Source organism: Oncorhynchus nerka, linkage group LG4 (assembly GCF_034236695.1).
Source record: "Oncorhynchus nerka isolate Pitt River linkage group LG4, Oner_Uvic_2.0, whole genome shotgun sequence".
Taxonomy (NCBI): domain Eukaryota; kingdom Metazoa; phylum Chordata; class Actinopteri; order Salmoniformes; family Salmonidae; genus Oncorhynchus; species Oncorhynchus nerka.
This window is the reverse complement of record NC_088399.1, coordinates 65414920-65439256: the sequence shown is the minus strand read 5'-3', so window position 1 is coordinate 65439256 and position 24337 is coordinate 65414920. Positions and strand designations below refer to the sequence as shown.

The 24337-nt window shown below is 43.2% G+C and overlaps 1 protein-coding gene across 5 annotated transcripts; it reads left to right on the top strand.

The window, feature by feature from the left end:
- Positions 1 to 674: 674 nt before the first annotated feature.
- On the top strand, positions 675 to 24181 carry LOC115128450 (integrator complex subunit 3). Of its 5 annotated transcripts, none has more exons than XM_029658306.2 (29): positions 675 to 1014; positions 1708 to 1791; positions 2686 to 2769; positions 4734 to 4847; positions 5005 to 5089; positions 5287 to 5353; positions 5801 to 5942; positions 6295 to 6424; positions 6534 to 6631; positions 6741 to 6932; positions 7140 to 7227; positions 7486 to 7565; positions 7985 to 8076; positions 8315 to 8433; positions 9111 to 9233; positions 9738 to 9870; positions 10563 to 10617; positions 11273 to 11376; positions 11477 to 11641; positions 11995 to 12148; positions 15126 to 15194; positions 15301 to 15376; positions 15549 to 15662; positions 20211 to 20259; positions 20357 to 20524; positions 22293 to 22393; positions 22560 to 22632; positions 22775 to 22931; positions 23171 to 24181. In XM_029658306.2, the coding sequence occupies exons 1-29, from the start codon at positions 931 to 933 to the stop codon at positions 23246 to 23248; spliced, it is 3078 nt and encodes a 1025-aa protein (XP_029514166.1). In that variant the 5' UTR covers positions 675 to 930; the 3' UTR covers positions 23249 to 24181. The 5 variants fall into 5 exon arrangements, with proteins under 5 accessions (XP_029514166.1, XP_029514163.1, XP_029514165.1 ...); XM_029658303.2 differs by having other exon boundaries at positions 8315 to 8445; positions 9111 to 9239; XM_029658305.2 differs by having other exon boundaries at positions 6295 to 6430; positions 9111 to 9239.
- Positions 24182 to 24337: the final 156 nt, after the last annotated feature.

Below are 24337 nucleotides of genomic sequence, written 5' to 3'. Positions count from 1 at the left end.
CTTCATTCACTTCTTGGTCGCTTTCTGTGTTCCTGTGTCCTTAGTTTGTGTTTAGATTCAACTGAATTAATTACTGTGCATTGGTTTTTAAAAAACTTTGAATATTTGAAAAACGGGATAACTGTTATGGCTAAATGGTCCGTGTATGTAAAACATGAAAGTATATTTGCAAAAAAATGTGTTTAATACATTTGGTCTGGCTTGCTTGGATGAATGTTGTTGTTCGTTGTCATGGGTTGTTGCGCCCTCAGTGGTACAAATATATAACTAGTAGTTTGCCACAACATTCTTCTTGTCACTAAGCACATTTTCAGGCTAATGTTTCAAGCATGTTTCCAACGTTTTGCTTAATGAACTGTAAAATGTATTATTTAGAAGGTAATTGGTCTGAATGCTATTGCTTTAACTTAGCATGATAATGAAGAACAATTATCCTGATTTATTTTCAATACACACATTTCAACAACAAAAAAGGTGATGCGCCTCTTTTATTATATACTTAAAAAATGACACAACGTCTTCATTTCAATGCTCAAGTTACGTTGCCACTCATTGGCCAGTTTTCTCTGCGTTCATTGGTAAACCATTATGTCAATCAGAATAAGTAGATCAATCATTGGCTTAAAAGAGCCTTATGGGCCCTCCCTTCTGCTAGCTCTGTGAACGAATACTTCCGCTAGGCCACCATGCCCTCCGGAAGTTAGTTTGTTTTATTCGGACACTGTCGAAAGCACCGGAGTGAGACTGAAAGGTGGACTAACCAAGTCAAAAAAACACGGTGTCCGACGAAGACCGTGTAAAAAGAGTCTAAACAACTGTCTATTGTTAGAGCCGATCCATTGCTACGAGAAAGCCATTTAGAATTTTCCCCGAACACTAGTGTCTAACCCCTCAAGTCCTCTGGGGCCAGACGAAGCGAGGCGGGAGGTGATGGAGCCTTCACCGGCAAAGGGGAAACCACAGGGTCGCCTATTGGTGTCCACGACCCTGGACGCAAAAGATGAGCTGGAGGAGGTAGGGCTACTATAAAACATTCTCAAGAAGCTTTGCTACATCATACGAACATCTGTTCAACCATACAGCACGTTATAAAACATTCACTACAAAGACACGGAACCATTTTTTACAACATAGCTAGCTAGCAACATACAGGCTATCATTCAGCAAGTTTGGTTACTAATTCGAAATGGCATTTTATAGCCTGGCATGTGTATGTTTGCAGTACGTATTTTCGCTCTGTTGACGTGAGTTTAAATGATGGGGAATCCTGCAGAATTTAGGGTAGCATTTAGCATGCTATTTTGGTAAACATAGATGAGCCCGTGCACATGCGCAAAACTCATCATACACATAAAGTACCTTTTCTGACAACCCTTGTAGTGATCCTTCCCCTAAAAAAAAATCAAGAGCCTAACCCCCACACGGTTAAGGCATTTTCATACAGTAGCTAGCTCAATTGACAGTGATCATCGTTCTGTTGTTGTTTGTGTGCAGCCTTTCTGTGTGATTTGTGTGTATGATTTCTCTGACTTGTTGTGCCCATGTGTTTTAGTGTGCTGTGTTGTTCTTTGTGTGGCATCTTGTGTGTGTTTCTGTCTGTGTGTGTGTATGCCCACATTGTGAATTGTGAACAATTAGGCCTATCTATGCTTCTGGGTGTCTTTCTGTCTTTGTGGTTAACATTCCTTTTTTTGTTGTGTTCATTAGCGGTTGGAGAGGTGTGTGGCGATCGTCACTTCATTGACAAATGGCCTGTCGGAGCGTGAAGCCAACGATGCTATCACAGCTAACGTGAGTCCCTCGCCCTCTCACTAATAGTCCACCACCATGGGATGGGACTCTGCATACTCGAATATGCAGATGAGATGTAGCTACTTACATATTTTAGTTGAGCCTTAGGCTCTACATTAGATTAGTTGTATAGCACATGATTGAATTGAATCTAATAGAATGTGACTATGGCCAGAGTCATCAGCAATTGATCTGTTCTCCTACACATTTCTGCAATGCCCTTTGTAAATGTTAGAACTCAAAGGATGTGACGCATAAGCCACATAAGCATATTGAGATGTGTAAGATTATACAGTATGCTACATGTAGGCTATGTGAGAACTTCTCCTACAAGCCCAAACTTTGATGGCGAAATAGGCCAGGGACTAAAATGTAGTGACAACTCCAATAAAATAATGATTTGCATGGCACTCTTATGTTTTTCAATAAAGTTATTAGGAAACAGCTCTAAATGTATTGTGATTTGTGACATGTACTATTAAACTTCATTAGCTTAATTTCTCAATTAAAATTACATTTCATCAAAATCATTTCAGGAATGCCAATCTTACCTGTCTCTAACTACAAAAACAATTTCAAGACAATCTGAGATGGTGGTTGTCATGGCCTGCTGAAATGACAAGGAATGTAAGATGTTGAATTGAATAGGTTCAAGTTACATGAAGCCCTAATACGGCTGAAGCCTCCTTCGTCAACACCATGATAATGGAGGCTACAGCCTCATCAAATGACATTTTATTTGTCACATGCTTCATAAACAACAGTGACATGCTTACTTTACGGGCCCTTCCCCACAATGCAGAGAGCGAGAGAAATAATAATAAATTACACATACCTTGGTCAGGGATAGGTTACATGGTATGATATATTGTCCTCATCTCCTCCCTTCTCTAGGTGTGTAAAGGTCCACAGCAGCATGAGGAGGTGTGTCTGGGACTCTTCGCTCTGCTGCTCACAGAACCCTCACAGGCACAGAGGGTAAGGCCTCATTACTACCATATACATGATCATTATCATACTTCATATCATTATCAAACACGTTACCATTTCATATGATCATTATGGTTGCCAAGTCAGACGGAGCTCATTTCGGGTAGATTCAACATGTTTACATCTTAGTCTAATTTCGTTATTGCCTTTTCAAAATACTCTGGAATAGTTTTCCTGTTCACCGGAAGTCGAAAGCCAATTCTGGGAGACTCCGGGTCAAACCAGGAGTGTCGGAAAGCTCTCATGATCATGTCTCCATTGATTGCATTCAATATACACACACCAATATTTATACACACCTCACATGGTTTGAATTAGCTTACATAGTGACTCTTGTGAGTGCACTAAAAATAGTGTGCTGTTATCAACACCCTAATACCTTGAATACTTTAGGCTACAGGATATGTGAATGGAATTATAGACTCCAAATACTCTACCACCCAGTGTTGTAAAGTACTTCAGTAAAAATACTTTAAAGTACTACTTAAGTTGTTTTTTGGCGTATCTTTACTATGACTATTTATATTTTTGGCAACTTTTACTTTTACTCTATACATTTTCCCTGACACCCAAAAGTACTCGTTACAATTCACAAACTTCTTAGCAATCTTAGCAATTCCATTTACTTTTGATACATAAGTACATTTAAAACCAAATACTTTTAGACTTTACTCAAGTAGTATTTTACTGGGTGACTTTCACTTTTTACTTGAGTAATTTTCTTGTTTCAAATATTTTTTATTGAACACACACAAGAATGGTGTATAGGTATACAAGACAGGTATAAAATTCTTATCTAAACATAAAAGAGCAGACAGGAACAACAAGACCCAGAGTTCTAGGTACAAAACAAATAATACAAAACAAGACATACAGAACAAGGACATGTAGAAAGAAAGAGGGTAGATGTCGCCCCCCCCCCACACACACACTTCTTTCCCCCCTTTATCCCCTTGAGTAATTTTCTATTAAGGTATCTTTACTTTTACTCAAGTATGACGATTGAGTACTTTTCCCACCACTGCTACATACCAATCTATACATCACATACACCTCAAACACTTCACAAATGTTAATGCTAAACTCTGAAGCCTCACTGTCTTTGTCAGTATTTATGGCTTTCACGCAACAAACATCACACACACAGTACAGACACTCATATTTATTACACCCTCACACAACACTATAAATACACACACTGCAGCCTCCTAAACCACTGTGTGTGATTACAAGTATCACACACATTTTATGCACATCTCACTTCCTCTAACACCACTATTATATATATGTGTGTGTGTATATATATATATCTCATCATAAGGTGTAATGATAATCTACAGTATGATTTTTTAAATATTTTTATATATATATATATATATTTTCAGACTGTAGATTATCATTACACCTTATGATGAGACATGAACATTTCCACCGTAAGGTTCTGTAGAATGGGGCTGTTGGGTAAATCTATAGGAATGATTTATAGAATGGTGAAGTTCTGATCCAGAGTCTGCTGTAATGGTTAGCCCTCCAGACTCCGAATCACATATCTCCCTGACAACATGGCTACTAATCCCATCTCCTTCCTGTCTGTCTTCCTCTATCCGTCTCCCCTATACATTCTGACTTTCACTGTCCATATATATATATAATTTTTATTATTATTGTTTATAGAAGTTCACCATTCTTAAAAAATATATATATATTTTTTAAAGAATGATGAACTTCTATAATATTCCTGTGGGGCCTCTAAATCCTTGTCACCTGAACATGTTTGACTGGGTGCCCAATTGAATCCACATTACAGTATTTATACATACCCCTATTGATGCACAAAGCTGTTCGTTATCACACTGTGTTGTATGTACACTGTACAGTATGTCCATATGCTGCAAAGCAAATGAGCCTTTCGTCATATAACACATTTGTATTCTCCACTCTACCCTCCGCAGTGCTACAGAGACCTGACCCTGGTGAATAGGGACGGCATGAACGTGATCCTGATCAAGATCAACCAGATCCTCATGGAGAAGTTCCTCAAGCTGCAAGACGTGTGCCGCACACAGGTCAACAGTTTGTCTCCGTGTAGAAAAGGCAGAAACGGTTTTTCTGTGCTCTCAATTTTAATTAGCTTTATTGACACAAAATACACATGTAGATTTTGATGTTTTGTAATGAGTAAGTGATTGGCTAATGACCCCCCCCTCCTCTCTCTCCTTTCAGTTGGTGTGGTTGGTGAGGGAGCTGGTGAAAAGTGGCGTAATCGGAGCGGACGGCATCCTCATGACCCTTATGAAGCAGATTGCAGGTTTGTCCATTCACCATGTGGGCTGTTGGTTTCACTGCTTTGAGATGCAGAGCAATTCTTTCTGCCAATGCACAAAGTAGTGTCTTGTCTTGTTTCACCGTTGCTCAAAATGGCTTCCTCGCCTTCTTGTTTATTTTTTTTATCTGTGTGTTGGTTTGCTTGATTGAGCAGCTATGTGGCTTTTCTTCTGTGTCCAGGAGGAGACATCACCAATAAGAACCTGTGGCTGGCGGAGAATGTGCTGGACATAGTGGTAGAGCAAAGGTGTGTTGGCAAGTGGAGTTCAACAGAAAACACTATTTCACTACAGTATTGTCATGTAATAAAAGTCCAACTGGATCATAGGGCAAAAACATATCTCACACAATTATTTTTTTAAAATAATCTCATGCTTTGAAGTAGGCTCATAACATATGAGAAAGGGCTTACCAAGAAAAACTTCCAAAAGGACTACATTTGAGGCAGAAATTCAACAGAAATCAGTCTCTGCTTTTTGTTGTTGAGTGCTCCAACTCTTTTCTGCCTCAAGTTAGTCCTTTTGGAAGTTTTCCTTGGTCAGCCCTTTTCGTGATTGTTGCTATTGAGCACCCCTCTGTACCTTTTTTTGCTCAACACACTCACACTTTGTGGAAATTTGGACTCATCTGGTTTACCATACAACAAACCCACGAGAACTACAATCATCTCCATCTCTTTTTTTTCTTTTCTCAGAGAGTGGGTGCTGAAGAGTGGCATGCTGATAGCCATGTCAGTGTACACCTACCTGCGCCTCATCGTGGACCACGGCACCCCGGCACTGCTGGTCCTCAGACAGAAGGAGGTGGACTTCTGTATCGGCCTGCTTCGAGAGAAGGTGAGGGAGGGATGTAATGTGATCAGGGAGGTAAGGAGAAGAGCAATATAGTGAGTAAGGGATTGTGGGAGGAGTACATTTCAAGGTTGGAAGTAGGGAGAGGAAAGCGGGTGGAGTATAGTTAAGCTAAATCCCCGAGGGGGGGCAGAATTGGAGTGAAGATGCATATGGATTCTTGATGGAAGGAGGACTGATAAGAACGAGGATTCATGTCAAATTATATATGCCCAAGAACACAGACTGTTATTATACTGTAGCTAGGTTTGACATGGAGGAATTTCCACACAGCAATGAAGTAATTGAATGAGTAATGACATTTTCCTCTCTCTCCTCTACCCTCGTCCCTGTCTAGTTTATGGAGTGTTTTATCATTGGGAGAGACCTGGTGCGTCTGCTGCAGATTGTGGCCCGGATCCCGGAGATGGAGCTGCTGTGGAAAGACCTGCTCCACAACCCCCAGGCCCTGAGCCCTCAGTTCACTGGTAAGGGTAAGAGAGTGTCGCTCAGCACGGGGGGGGGGCATGTGTCTGAGAGACTCGTGGCTTAGTTCTAAATCTCTCTTTCTCGCTCCTTCTCCGTCTGGTTCTACAGGCTTGCTGCAGCTCCTGACCGCTCGCACATCGCGGAAGTTCCTGGCTTGTCGCCTCACACCAGACATGGAGACCAAACTGCTCTTCATGACCTCCAGGGTAAACACACACACACACACTACAACACTTCTCAGAACAGTACAAACACATGTATAGTACATGCATATGCACATTCCTTTATGCCTATCCTGTCCCTCTCTCCCTGTAGGTGCGTTTTGGCCAGCAGAAGCGATACCAGGACTGGTTCCAGAGACAATACCTGTCCACGGCAGAGAGCCAGTCGCTGCGCTGCGACCTGATTCGCTACATCTGCGGCGTTGTGCACCCATCCAATGAGGTGTTGAGCTCCGACATCCTGCCCCGCTGGGCTATCATTGGCTGGCTGCTCACCACCTGCACGGTAAGGGGCGGGGCAAAGATGGCTAGCGCTTTATTTTGCACTTATGCCAATTATGATTTTCTGTCTGTTAATTAAGTAGACAATAAAGCTATTTTAATTTTAATTTACCTAGTATTTACAGCTATTTAACTGGACGTTACCCATAAATAACATTGTTAAATAGTCATCACATTGTAATTAATACATTTTTCTTACTTACATCTTCAGTCTAACGTGGCGGCCTCCAACGCCAAACTGGCCCTGTTCTACGACTGGCTCTTCTTCAGCCCAGAGAAGGACAGCATCATGAACATAGGTAAGACGGGGGGAGGGCAGAAAACTCCACCTGTATCTCTTCATGTAAGGGGCCAATGTGCTCAACCAAATGTATAGAAGTAGGACAACATGTTTTTGGGTGCTGGGTTAGTGGTATATTAGAATAACGGAAACAGAGTTTACAAGATGGACGCCTTTCTGCTATCACCTTCTCTCTGCCACAGTATGCACTGTTTTCTCTTCCCTTTCTGTTTTCATGGTTTACCCATCCATTCTCTCTTCCCCCTCCCTCTCTCAGAGCCGGCCATCTTGGTGATGCACCACTCCATGAAGCCTCATCCAGCCATCACTGCCACTCTCCTGGACTTCATGTGTCGGGTGAGTGGATGCACACATTACACAATGGAGCTCATTCATATCACTTAGCTATGGTGAATTTGCTGTTTTTTTTTTTAGCTATTGTAAGTGGAATAGACTTTGTTGACACGTGCTTCATGCTCCGTGTGTTAGCAAAGCATTAGAGAGTGAAGAGGTGTTTTTACATTTCCTGCAGTGTTCACCCGTTTGGTTCATTCAGACTTGGGAAACGAGTGGTAAATTTACAGCAGTGGGGAAGTTTAATGGAAACTTTATTTAGTGTTCGTCATACCATGCTTTAGAGACGTTAGTTGTGTGGTATTTTAGCCTTCTCTCAGATGTTTGACCCATCTCCTCTTTTGACCCCTTCTTGACTTCAGTTGATCCTACTCTGTTTTGCTCTCTTTTCTTCACCCGCTCCTCCTCTCTCTCCCTCGCAGATCATCCCTCACTTTTTCCCCCCTCTGGAAGGCCAGGTGCGTCAGGGAGTCTTCAACTCTCTCACCTTCATCATGGAGAAAAGAGTGCTGGCGTGAGTCTCTCTCTCACGCATACATGCACACACCACCGCCATCATAGGATATATTTGACCATAGACCTTGTCACAGTTATGCATAAACAAATGTAATATTATATTTCAATTGAACCTATATTTTTGATCCAATGATTTTGGTATTGTCAGTGATTTAGTTATTTTATTCCATTATGTGTCCGTGGATCTTCATCAGCCTTATTGTAACCACATGTATGTCTGTCTTTTCCTCCCTCAGTCACCTAGCCCCACTCTTTGACAACCCCAAACTGGACCGGGAGCTGCGCTCCATGCTGAGGGAACGCTTCCCAGAGTTCTGCAGTTCCCCCTCACCCCCCACAGAGGGAAGGGATGAAGGTACAAATGAAAGTAATGAAACTTTTATTTATTAACATGAATGAATGAATAAATCAACACTGTTGGTGGTCCTTAAAGAGGAATTTCTTTACACAGCTCATTACAGTTACAGACATGCAAAATAAACATCCCTCATCTGCAACCATCCTCCCCCGGGCATGTACAATAACACTAATCAATATTGTCAGGTTGGGAATCATAAAGAAGCAACCTTTGAATCATGCTTTATGATATTGGTAGAGTTGAAATGGCCTCTTTCTAGCAACAGCTGGGAAACTAGACCTTGTTTTTGAATAGACTCTAGTCCCTAGAGCTCAGGCTGTTGTGCCAACTGAAAGTGGCTTTGGGTAAAAGTGTCTGCTGAATTAGAGCATGTTCCATCTTGAACAGGAACTGTAAGGTAGAGCATTTTCAATTCAATATGACTTTATTGAATTGTATTGGGGTGCAAATGACAGTTTAAAACGTGAATTGCCCCCATTAAATATCGCATGATTAAATAATTGATCCTAGTGTTAATGTTGAACTACTTTGAATAAGGTTAACCAGGAAAATTGTGCGTGTGTTTTTGGAGGGATATATCTAGCTAAGCTGTTATTCGTGTTACCTTTATCTGAGAAACTTCTGTTTCCTTGCCTCTACTCTACAATGCCGTCTAATCACCCTTCGCTCATCAGTGAAAATGGAGGAGTCTGTTTCCTTGGAGATGGACAATCATGTGTTGCTGGACAAGGAGGGTGGTTGCTATGACAACACGGAGGCTGCCTTCAGCGACGATGAGGAGGAGATTAACAACAAGGGTGAGGGTAAGGAAGGATTCATTTTATTACTGCACTCAACCCATATAATAGATACTGTTATAACCACCAGACTCTCAACACTTAAATTGGTACAATCTATTCCACTGCATTTTACACCAAATAACCTCTAACGTGATCTAGCCTGGTCCCAGATCTGTTTGTGCTGTCATGCCAACTCCTATGGATGACAATGACCATAGGAGTTGGATAGACAGGCCTGGTCCCAGATCTGTTTGGGCTATCACTAGCATAATCTGAACTCTGATTATCACCACATTAGATTAGTTTTGCTTTCACCCCCCCTTTCAACATAGATCAGCAGCTTAATACATTAACACTGCTTTTAGCTTCGATGAAACCAAATCAGAAACTTGAATGTGAAAGCAATTTAGAAACCCAAAAACCAATTCAAAAGACTGGAAACATATTAGGGCCTCAATCTCACTCTGCTTCTTACTCATCCGCTTCAAGTCATTGGCTGACCTCTCATTTTGGTTATTACAGGAAATAAAAAGCGGGAGTTCCGATTCCACCCAATCAAAGAGGCCATTATTGAGGAGCCCGCTGACATCACTCCCTACGTGGACCAATTGGACGACATGATGAAGGAGAAGGTGTTGCAGTTACAGAAAGGAAGGTCAGTTGAGTGGATGTGACTTGACAATGCCCTCGCATCATAACATTATTTGTCTAACAAACAAGCGCGCTCCATTTAATTCAATTCAATTAGCGTGATTGGCGTAAGACATTACCAAAGCAAACATATAGGAATATATATATTTTTAAATTCATTGCCGCTTTTAACACTCAATCTTTCACATTCACTGACATTCTCAGTCAGATCCTCAGTCACACGTGCCCGATCCCAAATCAAGACCTCGGAGAGCTACTGGGTGCGAAGTCTTGTTTCCAGCTATTCATGGTCCTCTTCAGTTTCGACCTTGATTATTTCAATCGGGTGGGTTACCGTGGGGTTAGAACAAAGGCTTGCACGCCCAGTAGCTGTTCACGACCAGTGTTGGAGATCCCTCCTCTTCCTGTTCACACTGTTAGCTTACGTATAGAAAGAGGAGGCGTTGACAATAATGCCGTTCGCTTCACGCCTCTGCCTAGCTCACTAGTAAGTTGGGTTGTTTCTGCCATTTTCCGTCCATTGATTTGAGTTGATTTGGAGAGCCGCTTTCATACTTCATCTCTCAGCCTCCCCCCAATCACTCCCATTGCTGTTGTTGCTGATTGCAACAACATTGGTGATTGCAGCCCTGGAAGTCTTTTATTCGAAATGGGCTCGTTAATAATGATTTCCTTTCCCATCTGTCCCCCCAACAGTGACACTGAGACACATTGTGAAGTCATGCAGGAGATCGTGGATCTGATCTTGGAGGTGAGTGAACTAAAAGAATAAGGCCGTCTGAATAACATGGGCTTAAATCCAGATATTTATTGGGGGTCATCATACACTGAGTGTACAAAAAAGGACACCTCTTAAATATTGAGTTGCACCCCTGCCCTTTTGCCTTCAGAACAGCCTCAATTCGTCGGGGCATGGACTCCGCAAGGTGTTGAAAGCGTTCCACAGGGATGTTGGCCCATGTTGACTCCAATGCTTCCAACAGTTGTCAAGTTGGCTGGATGTCCTTTGGGTGTTGGACCATTCTTGATACACACAGGAAACTGTTGAGTGTGAAAAACGCAGAAGCGTTGCACCTACTACCATTTTGTCTTGCCCATTCACCCTCTGAAGGGCACACATACACAATCAATTGTCTCGTCTCAAGGTTTAAAAATCTTTCTTTAACCTGTCTCCTCCCCTTAATCTACACGGATTGAAGTGGATTTAACAAGTGACATGAATAAGGGATCATAGCTTTCACCTGGTCAGTCTGTCATGGAAAGCGCAGGTGTTCTTAATGTTTTGTACACTCAGTGTATCTCTTGTGGGGGGAAATGAGAATTCTGTGTTTTATTGATGTTCCCGCTCTCTCTCTCTCTTGCTCGCCCTCTCTCTCGCTCGCCTTCTCGCCCTCGCTCTCTCTCAGGAGGACTTTGACTCAGAGCAGATGTCAACTCTGGCCTCCTGTCTGGCCGAGCTCTTCAAGGGCCACTTCAGAGGAGACGTGCTTCCCGACGAGATCACAGAAGAGTAAGTGTGTGTGCGGCCTCTGCCGTACATTTGTGTATACATGAGAGGATTTAATTTTTTTAAATTTTAAAATATTAACTGTGTGTTCGTTTGTTCCTAGGTCGCTGGAGGAGTCTGTGTGTAAGCCTGTGTGCCTGGTGTTCAGGAACCTGTGTCAGATGCAGGAGGACAACAGTGGCTTCTCAGTGCTGCTGGAAATGCTGGCGGAGCTCTACCAGAAACAGCCCAAGATCGGCTACCACCTGCTTTACTACCTCAAGGCCAGGTGAGGGCACTGGGCCCAACACACTGCTTGGCATTAGCTTTAAAAATGAATGAGGACCCCTTGGCTTCAGGGAGGCTGAGGGAGTCGTGCGTAAGAGATTTTGTTGTCTGCCTGAAGTTACTGATTATCTAGCTCCTTTCCTATAACCGTGCACTTTTTTAGTTTCTCTAATGCTGCTGGTAATGCTCCTTCTACCGCGATAAAGCTGTCATTGGAGACATGAGTCTGTACACAGTTTTGCCATCTAACGGCTCCGTAGGTTTAACATCATTTGATCTAGTGTTGTTGCACCATTGTTTGGTCGTAGCTGAAACCTAGTTCTAACATTGTTGTAACATCGTCTCCCACCACAGTAAAGCGGCGATGGGGAAGATGAGTCTGTATGAGTCTTTTGCCCAGGCCACAGCGCTAGGAGACCTGCACACCTGTCTGATGATGGATATGAAGGCCTGCCAGGAGGACGACATCAGGCTCCTCTGCTATCTCACACCATCCATCTACACTGAGGTACACGCAAACACCATCTTCAAAGATGGACTTTTCCCAAATGTTGTTGTGTTACAGGCTGAATTTAAAATGGGTTCAATTGAGATTTTGAGTCACTGGTCTACTCACAATACCCCATAATGTCAAAGTGGAATTATGTTTTAGAAAATGTTTACAAATGAAAAGCTGAAATGGCTTGAATCAGTAAGTATTCAACCCTTTTGTTATGGTAAGCCTAAATAAGTTCAGGAGTAAAAATGTCACACGGACTCACTCTGTGCAGTAATTGTGTTTATCATGAATTTTAAATGATTACCTCATCTCTGTACCCCACACACAGAATTATCTGTAAGGTCCCTCATTTGAGCAGGGAATTTCAAACACAGATTCAACCACAAAGACCAGGGATGTTTTCCAATGGTTCGCAAAGAAGGGCACCTATTTGTAGATGGGTAAAACAAAGCAGACATTGAATATCTCTTTGGATGGTGTATCGATACACCCAGTCACTACAAAGATACAGGCGTCCTTCCTAACTCAGTTGCCGGAGAGGATTTCACCATGAGGCCAATGGTGATTGGAGATAACTGAGGATTGTTCAACAACATTGTAGCTACTCCACAATACTAACATAAATAAGAGTGAAAAGAAGACATTTTTAAAAATGTAGCAAAGATATTAACTTTTTGTCCTGAATACAAAACGGTATGTTTGAGGCAAATCCAGCACGACACATCACTGAGTACCACTCTTCATATTTTCAAGCATGGTGGTGGCTGCATCATGTTATGGGTATGCTTGTCATCGGCAAGGACTAGAGTTTTTTTTTTTAGGGTAAAAATAAACAGGAATAATCCTAGAGAATTTGGTTCAGTCTGCTTTTAAGTAGACACTGGGAGACAAATTCACCTTTCAGCAGGATAATTACCTAAAAGACCAAATATACACTGTAGTTGCTTACCAAGACGCCATTGCATGTTCCTGAGTGGACTAGTTACAGTCTTGAAAATGGCTGTCTAGCAAGATACTTGAAAATGGCTGTCTAGCAATGATCAAGAACCAACTTGACAGAGCTTAATTTTTTGTAATTATTATTATTATTTTTCACCTTTATTTAACCAGGTAGGCTAGTTGAGAACAAGTTCTCTTTTACAACTGCGATGTGGCCAAGATAAAGCAAAGCAGTGTGACACAGACAACAACACAGAGTTACACATGGAGTAAACAATAAACAAGCCAATAGCACAATAAAGAAGTCAATGACACAGTAGAAAAAAGAATGTATATACAGTGTGCACAAAAGGCATGAGGAGGTAGGCAATTAATAGGCCATAGGAGCGAATAATTACAATTTAGCAGATTAACACTGGAGTGATAAATGAGCAGATGATGATGTGCAAGTAGAGATACTGGTGTGCAAAAGAGCAGAAAAGTAAATAAAATAAAAACAGGATGAGGTAGGTAGATTGGGTGGGTAAATATTGTACAATCCAGGTGTGCAAATCTCTTAGACACTTACCCATAAAGACTCACAGTTCTAATCACTGCCAAACATGTCTTGACTCAGGGGGTTGAATACTTATCTAATCAAGATATATCAGTGTTTTATTTTCCTTAAATTATGTTCCGTTAGAATTCTTCTTTGACAAAAAATGACTATTTAAATCCATTTTAATCCCACTTTAACACAACAAAATGTGGAAAAAGTCAAGGGGTGTGAATATTCCTCGGAAAGTATTCAGACCCCTTCCCTTTTCCACATTTTATTATGTTACAGCCTTATTATAACATTTGTTAAATAGTTTTTTTCTTCTCTAGGATTATACCTGACATTTTTGGAAATGTATTAAAGATAAACTTCTTATTTACATAAGTATTCAGACCCTCTGCAATGAGACTCGAAATTGAGCTCAGGTGCATCCTGTTCCCATTGATGATCCTTGAGATGTTTCTACAACTTGATTGGTGTCCACCTGGGGTCAATTCAATTGATTGGAAAAGCACACACACCTGTCTATATAAGGTCCCAAAGTTTCCATGAGGTCGAAGGAATTGTCCGTAGTGCTCAGAGACAGGATTGTATCGAGGCACAGATCTGGGAAAGGGTACTAACAAAGATTGAACTCTTTGGCCTGAATGCCAAGCGTCATGTCTGGAGGAAACCTGCCACCATCCCTATGGTGAAACCTGCCACCATCCCTACGAGGAAACCTGCCACCATCCCCCCTTTGGTGGTGGCAGCATCATGCTTTGGGGATGTTTTTCAGCTGCAGGGACTGGGAGACTAGTCAGGATCAAGGGAAAGATCAACGGAGCAAAGTACAGAGAGATCCTTGATGGAAACCTGCTCCAGACCGCTCAGGAACTCCGACTGGGGCGAAGGTTCACCCTCCAACAGAACAACAACCCTAAGCACACAGCCAAGACAACGTAGGAGTGGCTATTGGGATCAGTCTCTCAATGTCCTTGAGTGGCCCAGCCAGAGCCCGGACTTGAACCCGATATAACATATCTGGAGAGACCTGAAAATAGCTGTGCAGCAACACTCCCCATCCAACCCGACAGCGCTTCAGAGGATCTGCAAAGAAGAATGGGAGAACCTCCCCAAATACAGGTGTGCCAAGCTTGTAGCAACATAGATGACTCGAGGCTGTAATCGCTGCTAAAGGTGCTTCAACAAAGTACTGAGTAAAGTGGTCTGAATACTTATGTAAATGTGATCTATAGATATAGAAAAAATATATAAATTTGCTTTTTTTGCTTTTTCATTATGGGGTATTGTGTGTAGATTTAAACCATTTTTTACAAAAAAATAAATTTTTGAATAAGGCTGTAACTTAACAAAATGTGGAAAAGGTCAAGGGGTCTGAATACTTTCCAAATGTACTGTATATGTTGAGTTCAAGACCATCTCATTTACATAAAAAAACACACTCATTCACCCAACACACTCTAGCATACCACCGTTTGACTGCTGATATCTCCCTCCTCTCTGTAGTTCCCAGATGAGACATTGCGCAGCGCAGAGCTACTCAACATGATTGTAGCTGTCATCGATTCAACACAGGTAATTCAACCACACTTACACAAAAATATCCAGTACTGCATAGTATTTTTCTCCTTCAACCCTCCCATCTCACTCCCTCCATCTCTCTTTGTTTTCTTTTTTTCAGCTGCAGGAGCTGATGTGTCATGTAATGATTGGCAATCTGGTGATGTTCCGCAAGGACTCTGTCCTCAATATCCTCAGTGAGTCACGTATAACGTCAGACACACACACACACACACACACTCATATACTGGCACACACACCCATACTTAAAAACACAGACTCGTAGTGCTTGTGTCTGCTGAATGTTGTCAGTCTCCGTATTGTATGAACTGTGTGCTTGTGTCTCACTGTATGAAATATTGTTTACAGTCCAGTCTCTGGATTGGGAGACGTTTGAGCAGTACAGCACCTGGCAGCTCTTCCTGGCCCACAGCATCCCACTGGAGACCATTATCCCTATCCTGCAGCACCTAAAGTACAAAGGTGAGATATACACACACACACACACAAAGGCCTAGACACTGCTCTCAACTATTCTTAGCTAAATCACTAAGACTGTTGACCCCCTTACACTTGTGGAAATTGACCTGTATAGATGGGGCCAAGTTTAAATGTTTCCAACAGAAGAACCTCACAAGTCATATGCATGACCATGGCAGCAATTGAAATAACTTTTTGGAGGTGGGGTAATTATCAGATGATGATGATGGTGAGGACACAACAGTTAACCTTACACAAGACTGAATCCAAATATTACAATGTTGATTTTATGTGCCGGTGCCGAGTCAATGTGTGGGGGTACAGGTTAGTCGGGGTAATTCGTACATGTAGGTAGGGGTAAAGTGACTATGCATAGTTAATAAACAGCGAGTAGCAGCAGTGTAAAAACAAAGGGGGGGGAATGTACGTAGTCTGGGTGGCCATTTGATTGTTCAGCAGTCTTATGGATTGGGGGTAGAACCTGTTAAGGAGCCTTTTAGTCCTAGACTTGGTGCTCCGGTACCGCTTGCCGTGCAGTAGCAGAGAGAACAGTCTATGACTTGGGTGACTGGAGTCTTCAACAATTTTTGGGGCCTTCCTCTGACACCACCTAGTATATAAGTCCTGCATGGCAGGAAGCTTGGCCCCAGCGACGTACTCGGCTGTATGTACTACCTTCTGTAGCGCCTTACGGCCGGATGCCGAGCAGTTGCCATACCAGGCGGTGATGCAACCGGGGCTCCTGAGTGGCGCAGTGGTCTAAGGCACTGCATCTCAGAACTTGAGGCGTCACTACAGACACCCTGGTACGAATCCAGGCTGTATAACAACCGGCCGTGATTGGGAGTCCCATAGGGCGGTGCACAATTGGCCCAGCGTCGTCCGGGTTTGATCTTAACTGACTTGCCTAGTAAATAAAGGTTCATTTTAAACCGGTCAGTTTGCTCTCGATGGTGAAGCTGTAGAACTTTTTGAGGATCTGGGGACCCATGCCAAATATTTTCTCCTGAGGGGGGGAAAGGTATTGTCGTGCCCTCTTCATGACTGTCTTGGTGTGTTTGTACCATGATAGTTTATTATTGATGTGGACGCCAAGGAACTTGAAACTCTCTGCCCGCTCCACTACAGACCTGTCGATGTGAATGGGGGCGTGTTCGGCCCTCCTTTTCCTGTAGTCCACAATCATCTCCTTTGTCTTGCCCATGTTGAGGGAGAGGTTGTTGTCCTGGCACCACCTGGTCTTTGACCTCCTCTGCTGTTGTGTCGTCAGCAAACTTAATGATGTTGTTGGAGTCGTTCTTTGCCACCCAGTCGTGGGTGAACAGAGAGTACAGGAGGGGACTAAGCATGCACCCCTGAGGCGACCCACTGTTGAGGATGAGGGTGGCAGATGTGTTGTTGCCTACCCTTACCACCTGGGGGTGGCCCATCAGGAAGTCCAGGATCCAGTTGCAGAGGAAGGTGTTAGCTTCGTGATGAGTTTCGTGGGCACTATGGTGTTGAACACGGAGCTGTACCCATGAATAGCATTCTCACATAGGTGTTCCTTTTGTCCAGGTGTGAAAGTGTTGTTTGAAGTGTGATTGAGATTGCCTTATCTGTGGATCTGTTGGAATTGTAGTGGGTCTATGGTTTCCGCGATGATGGTGTTGATGTGAGCCATGACCAGCCTTTCAAAGCACTTCATGGCTAACCGAAGTGAGTGCTACAGGGCGTTAGTCATTTAGGCGGGTTACCTTCACTTTCTTGGGCACAGGGACTATGGTGGTTTGCTTGAAACATGTAGGTATTACAGACTTGGTCAGGGAGGACACTTGATCCGCACATGCTGAGTGACTGTCCAGGTAATCTGTCTGGCCCGGCAGCCTTCTGAATGTTGACCTGTTTAAAGGTCTTGCTCACACCTGCTACGGAGAGCGTGATCATAGTCGTCCAGAACAGCTGGTGCTCTCATGCATGCTCCAGTGTTGCTTGCCTCAAAGTGAGCATAAAACGCATTTAGCTCATCTGCTAGGCTTGCATCACTAGGCTCTGGGGAGCTCGCGGCTGGATTTCCCTTTGTAGTCTGTAATAGTTTGCGAGCCCTGCCACATCCGACGAGCATCAGAGCCGGTGTAGTGGGATTCAATCTTAGTCCTGTATTGAAGCTTTGCCTGTTTGATGGTCCGTCTGAAGGCATAGCGGGATTTCTTATAAACTCAGTGCGGATATTGCCTGTAATCCATGGCTTCTGGTTGGGATATGTACTTACAGTTACTGTGGGGACGACATCATCAATGGACTTATTGATGAAGCCGGTGACTGAGGTGGTATACTCCACAGTGCCATTGGATGAATCCCAGAACATATTCCAGTTTGTGCTAGCAAAACAGTCATATTTGCCAAACGGAGGGCGAGTGAGTGCTTTGTATGCATCTCTGTGTGTGGAGTAAATGTGGTCTAGCGTAGAGGTCGACCGATTATGATTTTTCAATGCCGATACTGATTATTGGAGTACCAAAAAAAGCCGATACCGATTAATTGGCTGATTTATATATATATATATATATATATATATATGTGTGTGTGTGTGTAATGACAATTACAACAATACTGAGTGAACAATTAACACTTTTTTTTATTTTAACTTAATATGATACATCAATAAAATCAATTTGGTCTCAAATAAATAATGAAACATGTTCAATTTGGTTTAAATAATGCAAAAAGTCTTGAAGAAGAAAGTAAAAGTGCAAATGTGCCATATAAAAAAGCTAACATTTAAGTTCCTTGCTCAGAACATGAGAACATATGAAAGCTGGTTGTTCCTTTTAACATGAGTCTTCAATATTCCCAGGTAAGAAGTTTTAGGTTGTAGTTATTATTGGACTATTTCTCTCTATACCATTTGTATTTCATATACCTTTGACTATTGGATGTTCTAATAGGTACTTTAGCATTGCCAGACTAATCTCGGGAGTTGATCGGCTTGACGTCATAAACAGCGCAATGCTTGAAGCGTTGCGAAGAGCTGCTGGCAAACCCAGGATTATGTTAAGATTGATTGTTTTTTATAGGATAAGTTTAATGCTAGCTAGCACCTTACCGTGGCTCCTTGCTGCACTCGCATAAGAGGTAGTCAGGCTGTCATGCAGTCTCCTCGTGGAGTGCAATGTAATCGGCCATAATCGGTGTTCAAAAATGTTATGAAAACTTGATATCGGCCCTAATTAATCGGCCATTCCGATTAATCGGCCGACCTCTAGTCTAGAGGTTGTTTTTTCCCCCCTCTGGTTGCACATGTGACATGCTGGTAGAAATTTGGTAAAAAGGATTTAAGTTTGCCTGCAGTAAAGTCCCCGACCACAAGGAGCACCGCTTCTGGATGAGCATTTTCTTATTTGCTTATGGCCTTATACAGCTCGTTGAGTGTGGTCTTAGTGCCAGCATCGGTTTGTGGTGGTAAATAGACGGCTACGAAAAATATAGATAGTGTGGTCTACAGTTTATCATGAGTTACGCTATCTCAGGCGAGCAATGACTTGGGGAAACATAAGATATTACAGTTTTTAATGTCCCGTTGGTAGGATAGTCTTGAGCAGAAATCATCCAGTTAATTCTCCAGTGATTACACGTTGGCCAATTGAACAGATGGTAGAAGCAGGTTACCCGCTCGCCAACAAATTCTCAAAAGGCACTCCGATCTCCGCCCCCTGTATTTCCGTCTTTTCTTCACACGAATGACGGTGATTTGGGCCTGGTCTCGTAGAAGCAGTATATCCTTCGTGTCAGTCTGATTAAATAAATAATATTTGTCCAAATCGAGGTGAGTAATTGCTGTTCTGATATCCAGAACCTCTTTTCGGTCATAGTAGACGGTACCAGCAACATTATGTACCAAATAAGTTAAAAAACAGCACAGTTGGTTAGGAGCCCGTAAAACGGCAGCCATCCCCTTCAGCACCATTATTAAAAAATGACGTCTTAGTGTTAGGCTTTCAAAAGTCACTTCAGACAATCAGATGGTCATTTTAGTGCGCATAGAATGTCATGAATGAATTGAAGTGTGTGTGTTCTGCGGCAAATGTTCTCTACAATATGACAAACCGGCTCTTTCTGTTCAGGACAACCCAGGGTATAACGCATGTCATCCTGTGGTTCAAACATAGCGATCATAAATGTTGACACTGTAAATTACATGAGTTTTCAAATATGGATATGTGAAGTGCACATTTGGACTTACAGGGGCATTTCCCTCACTCAGACAACACGTGTAAAAGTAGCCCAATTATTGGGGTGGGCATCTTCTTGTTGCGCGCGGTGCTCAAGTTTGTACTGGCTGTCAGTCAAAACCCACAGTGCTGTGAAGCGGAGAACCTGAGTTCTGACATCATGTATAGCGTGTTAATATTATGTTAATAGCTGACAGTTAAGCTACTACCGGCTTATCTTTAGAATATTTGAGCTGGGTATGCTATTGACCTTCACTAAAATGTGTTAATGGTTCTACACTATTCTTTCCTGATATTACCACTGGCATAATATGCTCATGTTGTATCTCTTCCTTTCCAGAACACCCAGAAGCACTCTCCTGTTTGCTGTTGCAACTACGCAGGGAAAAGTAAGCTATAGTTACGGGTACATATCTCTGCAAATGAATAAAAACAAGACGACAGTGGAACCAGTACTGATCCCTGTGGTGCTCCTTCCCACTTTAGGCCCAGTGGGGAGATGGTGAAGATGGTGCTCAGTCGGCCCTGCCACCCGGAGGACCAGTTCACTACTAGTATCCTGCGCCACTGGGCGGCCAAGCACGACGACGTCCTGGGGGAACACATCAAGGCCCTGCTCATCAAGAACAACAACCTGCCACGCAAACGCCAGAGGTGACTACGAGTCCACTGCTTTCCATTTTTAAAGAGATGGAGTTTTTACCCCAATCTTAATGGTTTTCTTCACCTTCAGAGAAGATCTTTGATGTTACGTCAATCCACTGTTTGGATATTGCTAATGTTGGCATCCAATTGTGTATTGGTTCGCTACACTTTCTAAAATAGCTGACACATACACCATATATACAAAGTATGTGGACACCCCTTCAAATTAGTGGATTTGGCTATTTCAGCCACACCCACTGTTGACAGGTGTATAAAATCAAGCACACAGCCATGCAATTTCCATAGACAAACATTGACTTTCAACGTGGCGGCGTCATATGGATGCCAAAGTCAGTTTGTCAAATTTCTTCCCTGCTAGAGCTGCCCTGTCAACTGTAAGTGCAGTTATTGCGAAGTGGTAGGCCACACAAACTCACAGAACGGGACTGCCGAGTGCTGAAGCGCATAAAAATTGTCTATCCTCAGTTGCAACACTCACTACCGAGTTCCAAACTGCCACTGGAAGCAACGTCAGCACAACAACTGTTTGTCAAGAGCTTCATGAAATGGGTTTCAATAGTCGAGCAGCTGCACACAAGCCTAAGATCACCATGCACAATGCCAAGCGTCGGCTGGAGTGGTGTAAAGCTCGTCGCAATTGGACTCTGGAGCAGTGGAAACGCATTTTCTGAAGTGATGAATCACGCTTCAGTCTGGCAGCCCGACGGACGAATCTGGGATTGGTGGATGGCAGGAGAACGCTACCTTCCCCAATGCATAGTGCCAACTGTAAGGTTTGGTGGAGGAGGAATAATGATCTGTTTCTCATGGTTCGGGCTAGGCCCCTTAGTTCCAGGAAGGGAAATCTTAATGCTACAGCATACAATGACATTCTAGGCTTCCTACTTTGTGGAAGGCCCTTTCCTGTTTCAGCATGACAATGCCCCCGTGCGCAAAGCGGGGACCATACAGCAATGGTTTGTCGAGATGTCTGTGGAAGAACTTGACTGGCCTGCACAGAGCCCTGACCTGAACCCCATCAAACACCTTTGGGGTGAATTGGAACGCTGACTGCTAGCCAGGCCTCATCGCCCAACATCAGTGCCCGACCTCCCTAGTGTTCTTATGGCTGAATGGAAGCAAGTCCCGGTAACAATGTTCCAACATCAAGTGGAAAGCCTTCCCAGTAGAGTGGAGGCTGTTAAAGTAGCAAAGGGGGACCAACTCCATATTAATGCACATGATTTTGGAATGAGATGTTCAACGAGCAGATGTCCACATACTCTTGGTCATATAGTGTACTTTGATTCAACCTATAGCGCAACACTTTCACTCCAGAAGATCTGGGTTCGACTTAGAATTTAATATTTTTCGACAGAACTGTTTCCAAAGATTTAAAGGAGACCTTTTCATACTCGTGTTCCATGCATTGTTTACTTCACCGTTTATTTTCTCGAGGTAAGGAAAACAATTATCATTGGTGTAAAAGTCTTAATCTCTTTAACTGAAGACACACATGGGTTTAAATGCTTCAGAATGGTGTTCTAGTGTTTCTGTTCATTGACGTGAGCTTTTGGTGATTTTAACTACACTGCAAATAGCCTGAGTGATCACCCATGGTCTTGATTATAAGTTGAATTGGTTGTTTAAATGCTGGGCTGGAACAAAAGCCTGCACACTGTGTTGATGACCGTTAGGTTAAAGCCTGGTCACAGTAGTGTTCCTGTTCACTGGAGTATAAGGAAGGAGTGTTTTATTGCCTGTTTGTTTCCCCCAGTCTGCGTAGCTCCAGCAGTAAACTGGCCCAGCTGACCCTGGAACAGATCCTGGAGCACATGGACAACCTGAGGCTGAACCTCAGCAACACCAAGAACAGCTGTGAGACACACACACACTGTTTTACTATTCTAAAACACATCTCTCCTGCAATAGCAACAAACTAACACCACCTTATACACTTACCTTAGTATCCCCCAAACACATGTCTAACCCAGTGATAAGTACCGTACCGTGGACTCTGACCCTTCTGTCTGTGTGTCCCCAGTCTTCACACAGACACCCATCCTGCAGGCACTGCAGCACGTCCAGGCCAGCTGTGACGAGGCCCACAAGATGAGGTGAGACCCCAGACTCTCTTCCTGTCCTCAGAGGATCATTTAAAGAGCCTATGAATAACACAGTTACTAGGAGTGTCCTATAGGGGTTTAAGAGTATGACAGGATTGTAAATGTGTCCCCTCTTTCTGTCTCTGCCACTCAGATTCAGCGACCTGTTTTCATTGGCAGAGGAGTATGAAGAGCCCTCCTCCAAGCCTCCCAAGTCACGACGCAAGGCCCCCGCTTCCTCTCCGCGGTCGCGTAAGGGAGTGGCCACCCCTGTTAGCAATGAGGAAGAAAGCGCATCCAGCAGTGCCTCGGTAGGTCCTCCTATAACCACTTCCTGTTTAGAGACTCTGTGTTAAGATGAGCCTCCCATAGTCCCATAACCTTTTACACTCCAGCACCAGGATTAGATTTAGGTTCTATTAATTGCTGATTAACGGAACCTAAACTGTTAATCAGGAACTATTTTGTGTCTCTCTCAGCTGTGTAATTATAGATATTTCGGTCTCCACTTGTTCCTCAAACCTCCTTTTTATTTCCACCCCTACTCCAGGAGGAAGAGGACTCTAAACCCAAAGCTCCCAAGAGGAAGAGGAAAGGCTCATCTGCGGTGGCCTCGGACAGCGACTGAGAGCCCCACAACCAACCCGCTCCCACCTGCCATAGTGACATCCCCGAAGACAGGACCATCAGCCAACCAGCTTCTCCAAACCACAGAGGAAACCCCGCCCCCAGAGACACTCAACAAGAGGGGGCGGGACTCCTTCACGTGGACTCTAATGCTACTGGCCGGAGCCATGGAGACGCTCTTCCTCTCCTCTCACTGGTCATTGGCTGGTTTGTGTCAGTTGGTCTGGCTGGATTGGTCAGGGGGGGCATTCCAAAGTGCTCGAGAAGCGAGGGGAAATGCCAGTCGCCGTGGCACAGACTGACAGAAATACTGTTACCAGACCATCTGTGTCCTTGAGGAAAGGATTACTTGACTAGACTTATGATGTTTAGGGGGAGAGAACGTGTTGCCCTATTGTCACTTAGTGGTCCGCCTATCACAATGCACTTGGAGACATCAGACCGACAAAGCATTTTATAAGCCATGGCCATGATGACCGACCAACCAGCAAGACCATCCAGTCCAGTCAATTTTAACAGAGGCACATGTGGAAGGTTAGGTTTAGGCGATTCATCCCGTTCCTAGAAAGAAAAGTCACCTCTGTCACAATCCCACCCCCCCAGAAAGACAAAAAAGAAAATCCTTCATGCGTCTGAAAAAAACTTTAACTATTGGTTGATAAACATACCTGTCGCCTGTTCCTGTTCACTCTTCATTTCTGATTGGCCAGAAGCGAGAACATGGACACACACACACTCTCTCATTGGATCATTTTAACCACAGATGGTTGGACTGTATGCGAGGTCAGAAATAAAGACTGTATGAATGGAGGAGCCAGAAGTAGTCGCTGAACTTTTTAATGGAAATGTCTTTCTACTGAACTATTTTCATAAAAAAGGTCATAACTATGTTAAATGATTATGATATTAATAAAAAAAAAGGGCTAAAAAATAACTGTGGTGTGGAGATATAGTCTTATGTCATGTGTTTGACTATTATCTTTTAAGAAAATAAGAAATTGAATGTTGCATGTTAAGTATGATTCAGGCTTATGGTTGAGTTTTCACACTGCAGCACAGCTCACACCAGTCAATGCTGTAACATTACCCA

Bases quoted from the DNA above. Each gene is read 5' to 3' on its own strand.
- LOC115128450 (XM_029658302.2), top strand. From the start codon at position 931: ATGGAGCCTTCACCGGCAAAGGGGAAACCACAGGGTCGCCTATTGGTG. The intron at 7,566-7,984 runs GTGAGTGGATGC...TCTCCCTCGCAG, and splicing joins TCCTGGACTTCATGTGTCGG to ATCATCCCTCACTTTTTCCC. The intron at 15,195-15,300 runs GTAATTCAACCA...TCTTTTTTTCAG, and splicing joins CTGTCATCGATTCAACACAG to CTGCAGGAGCTGATGTGTCA.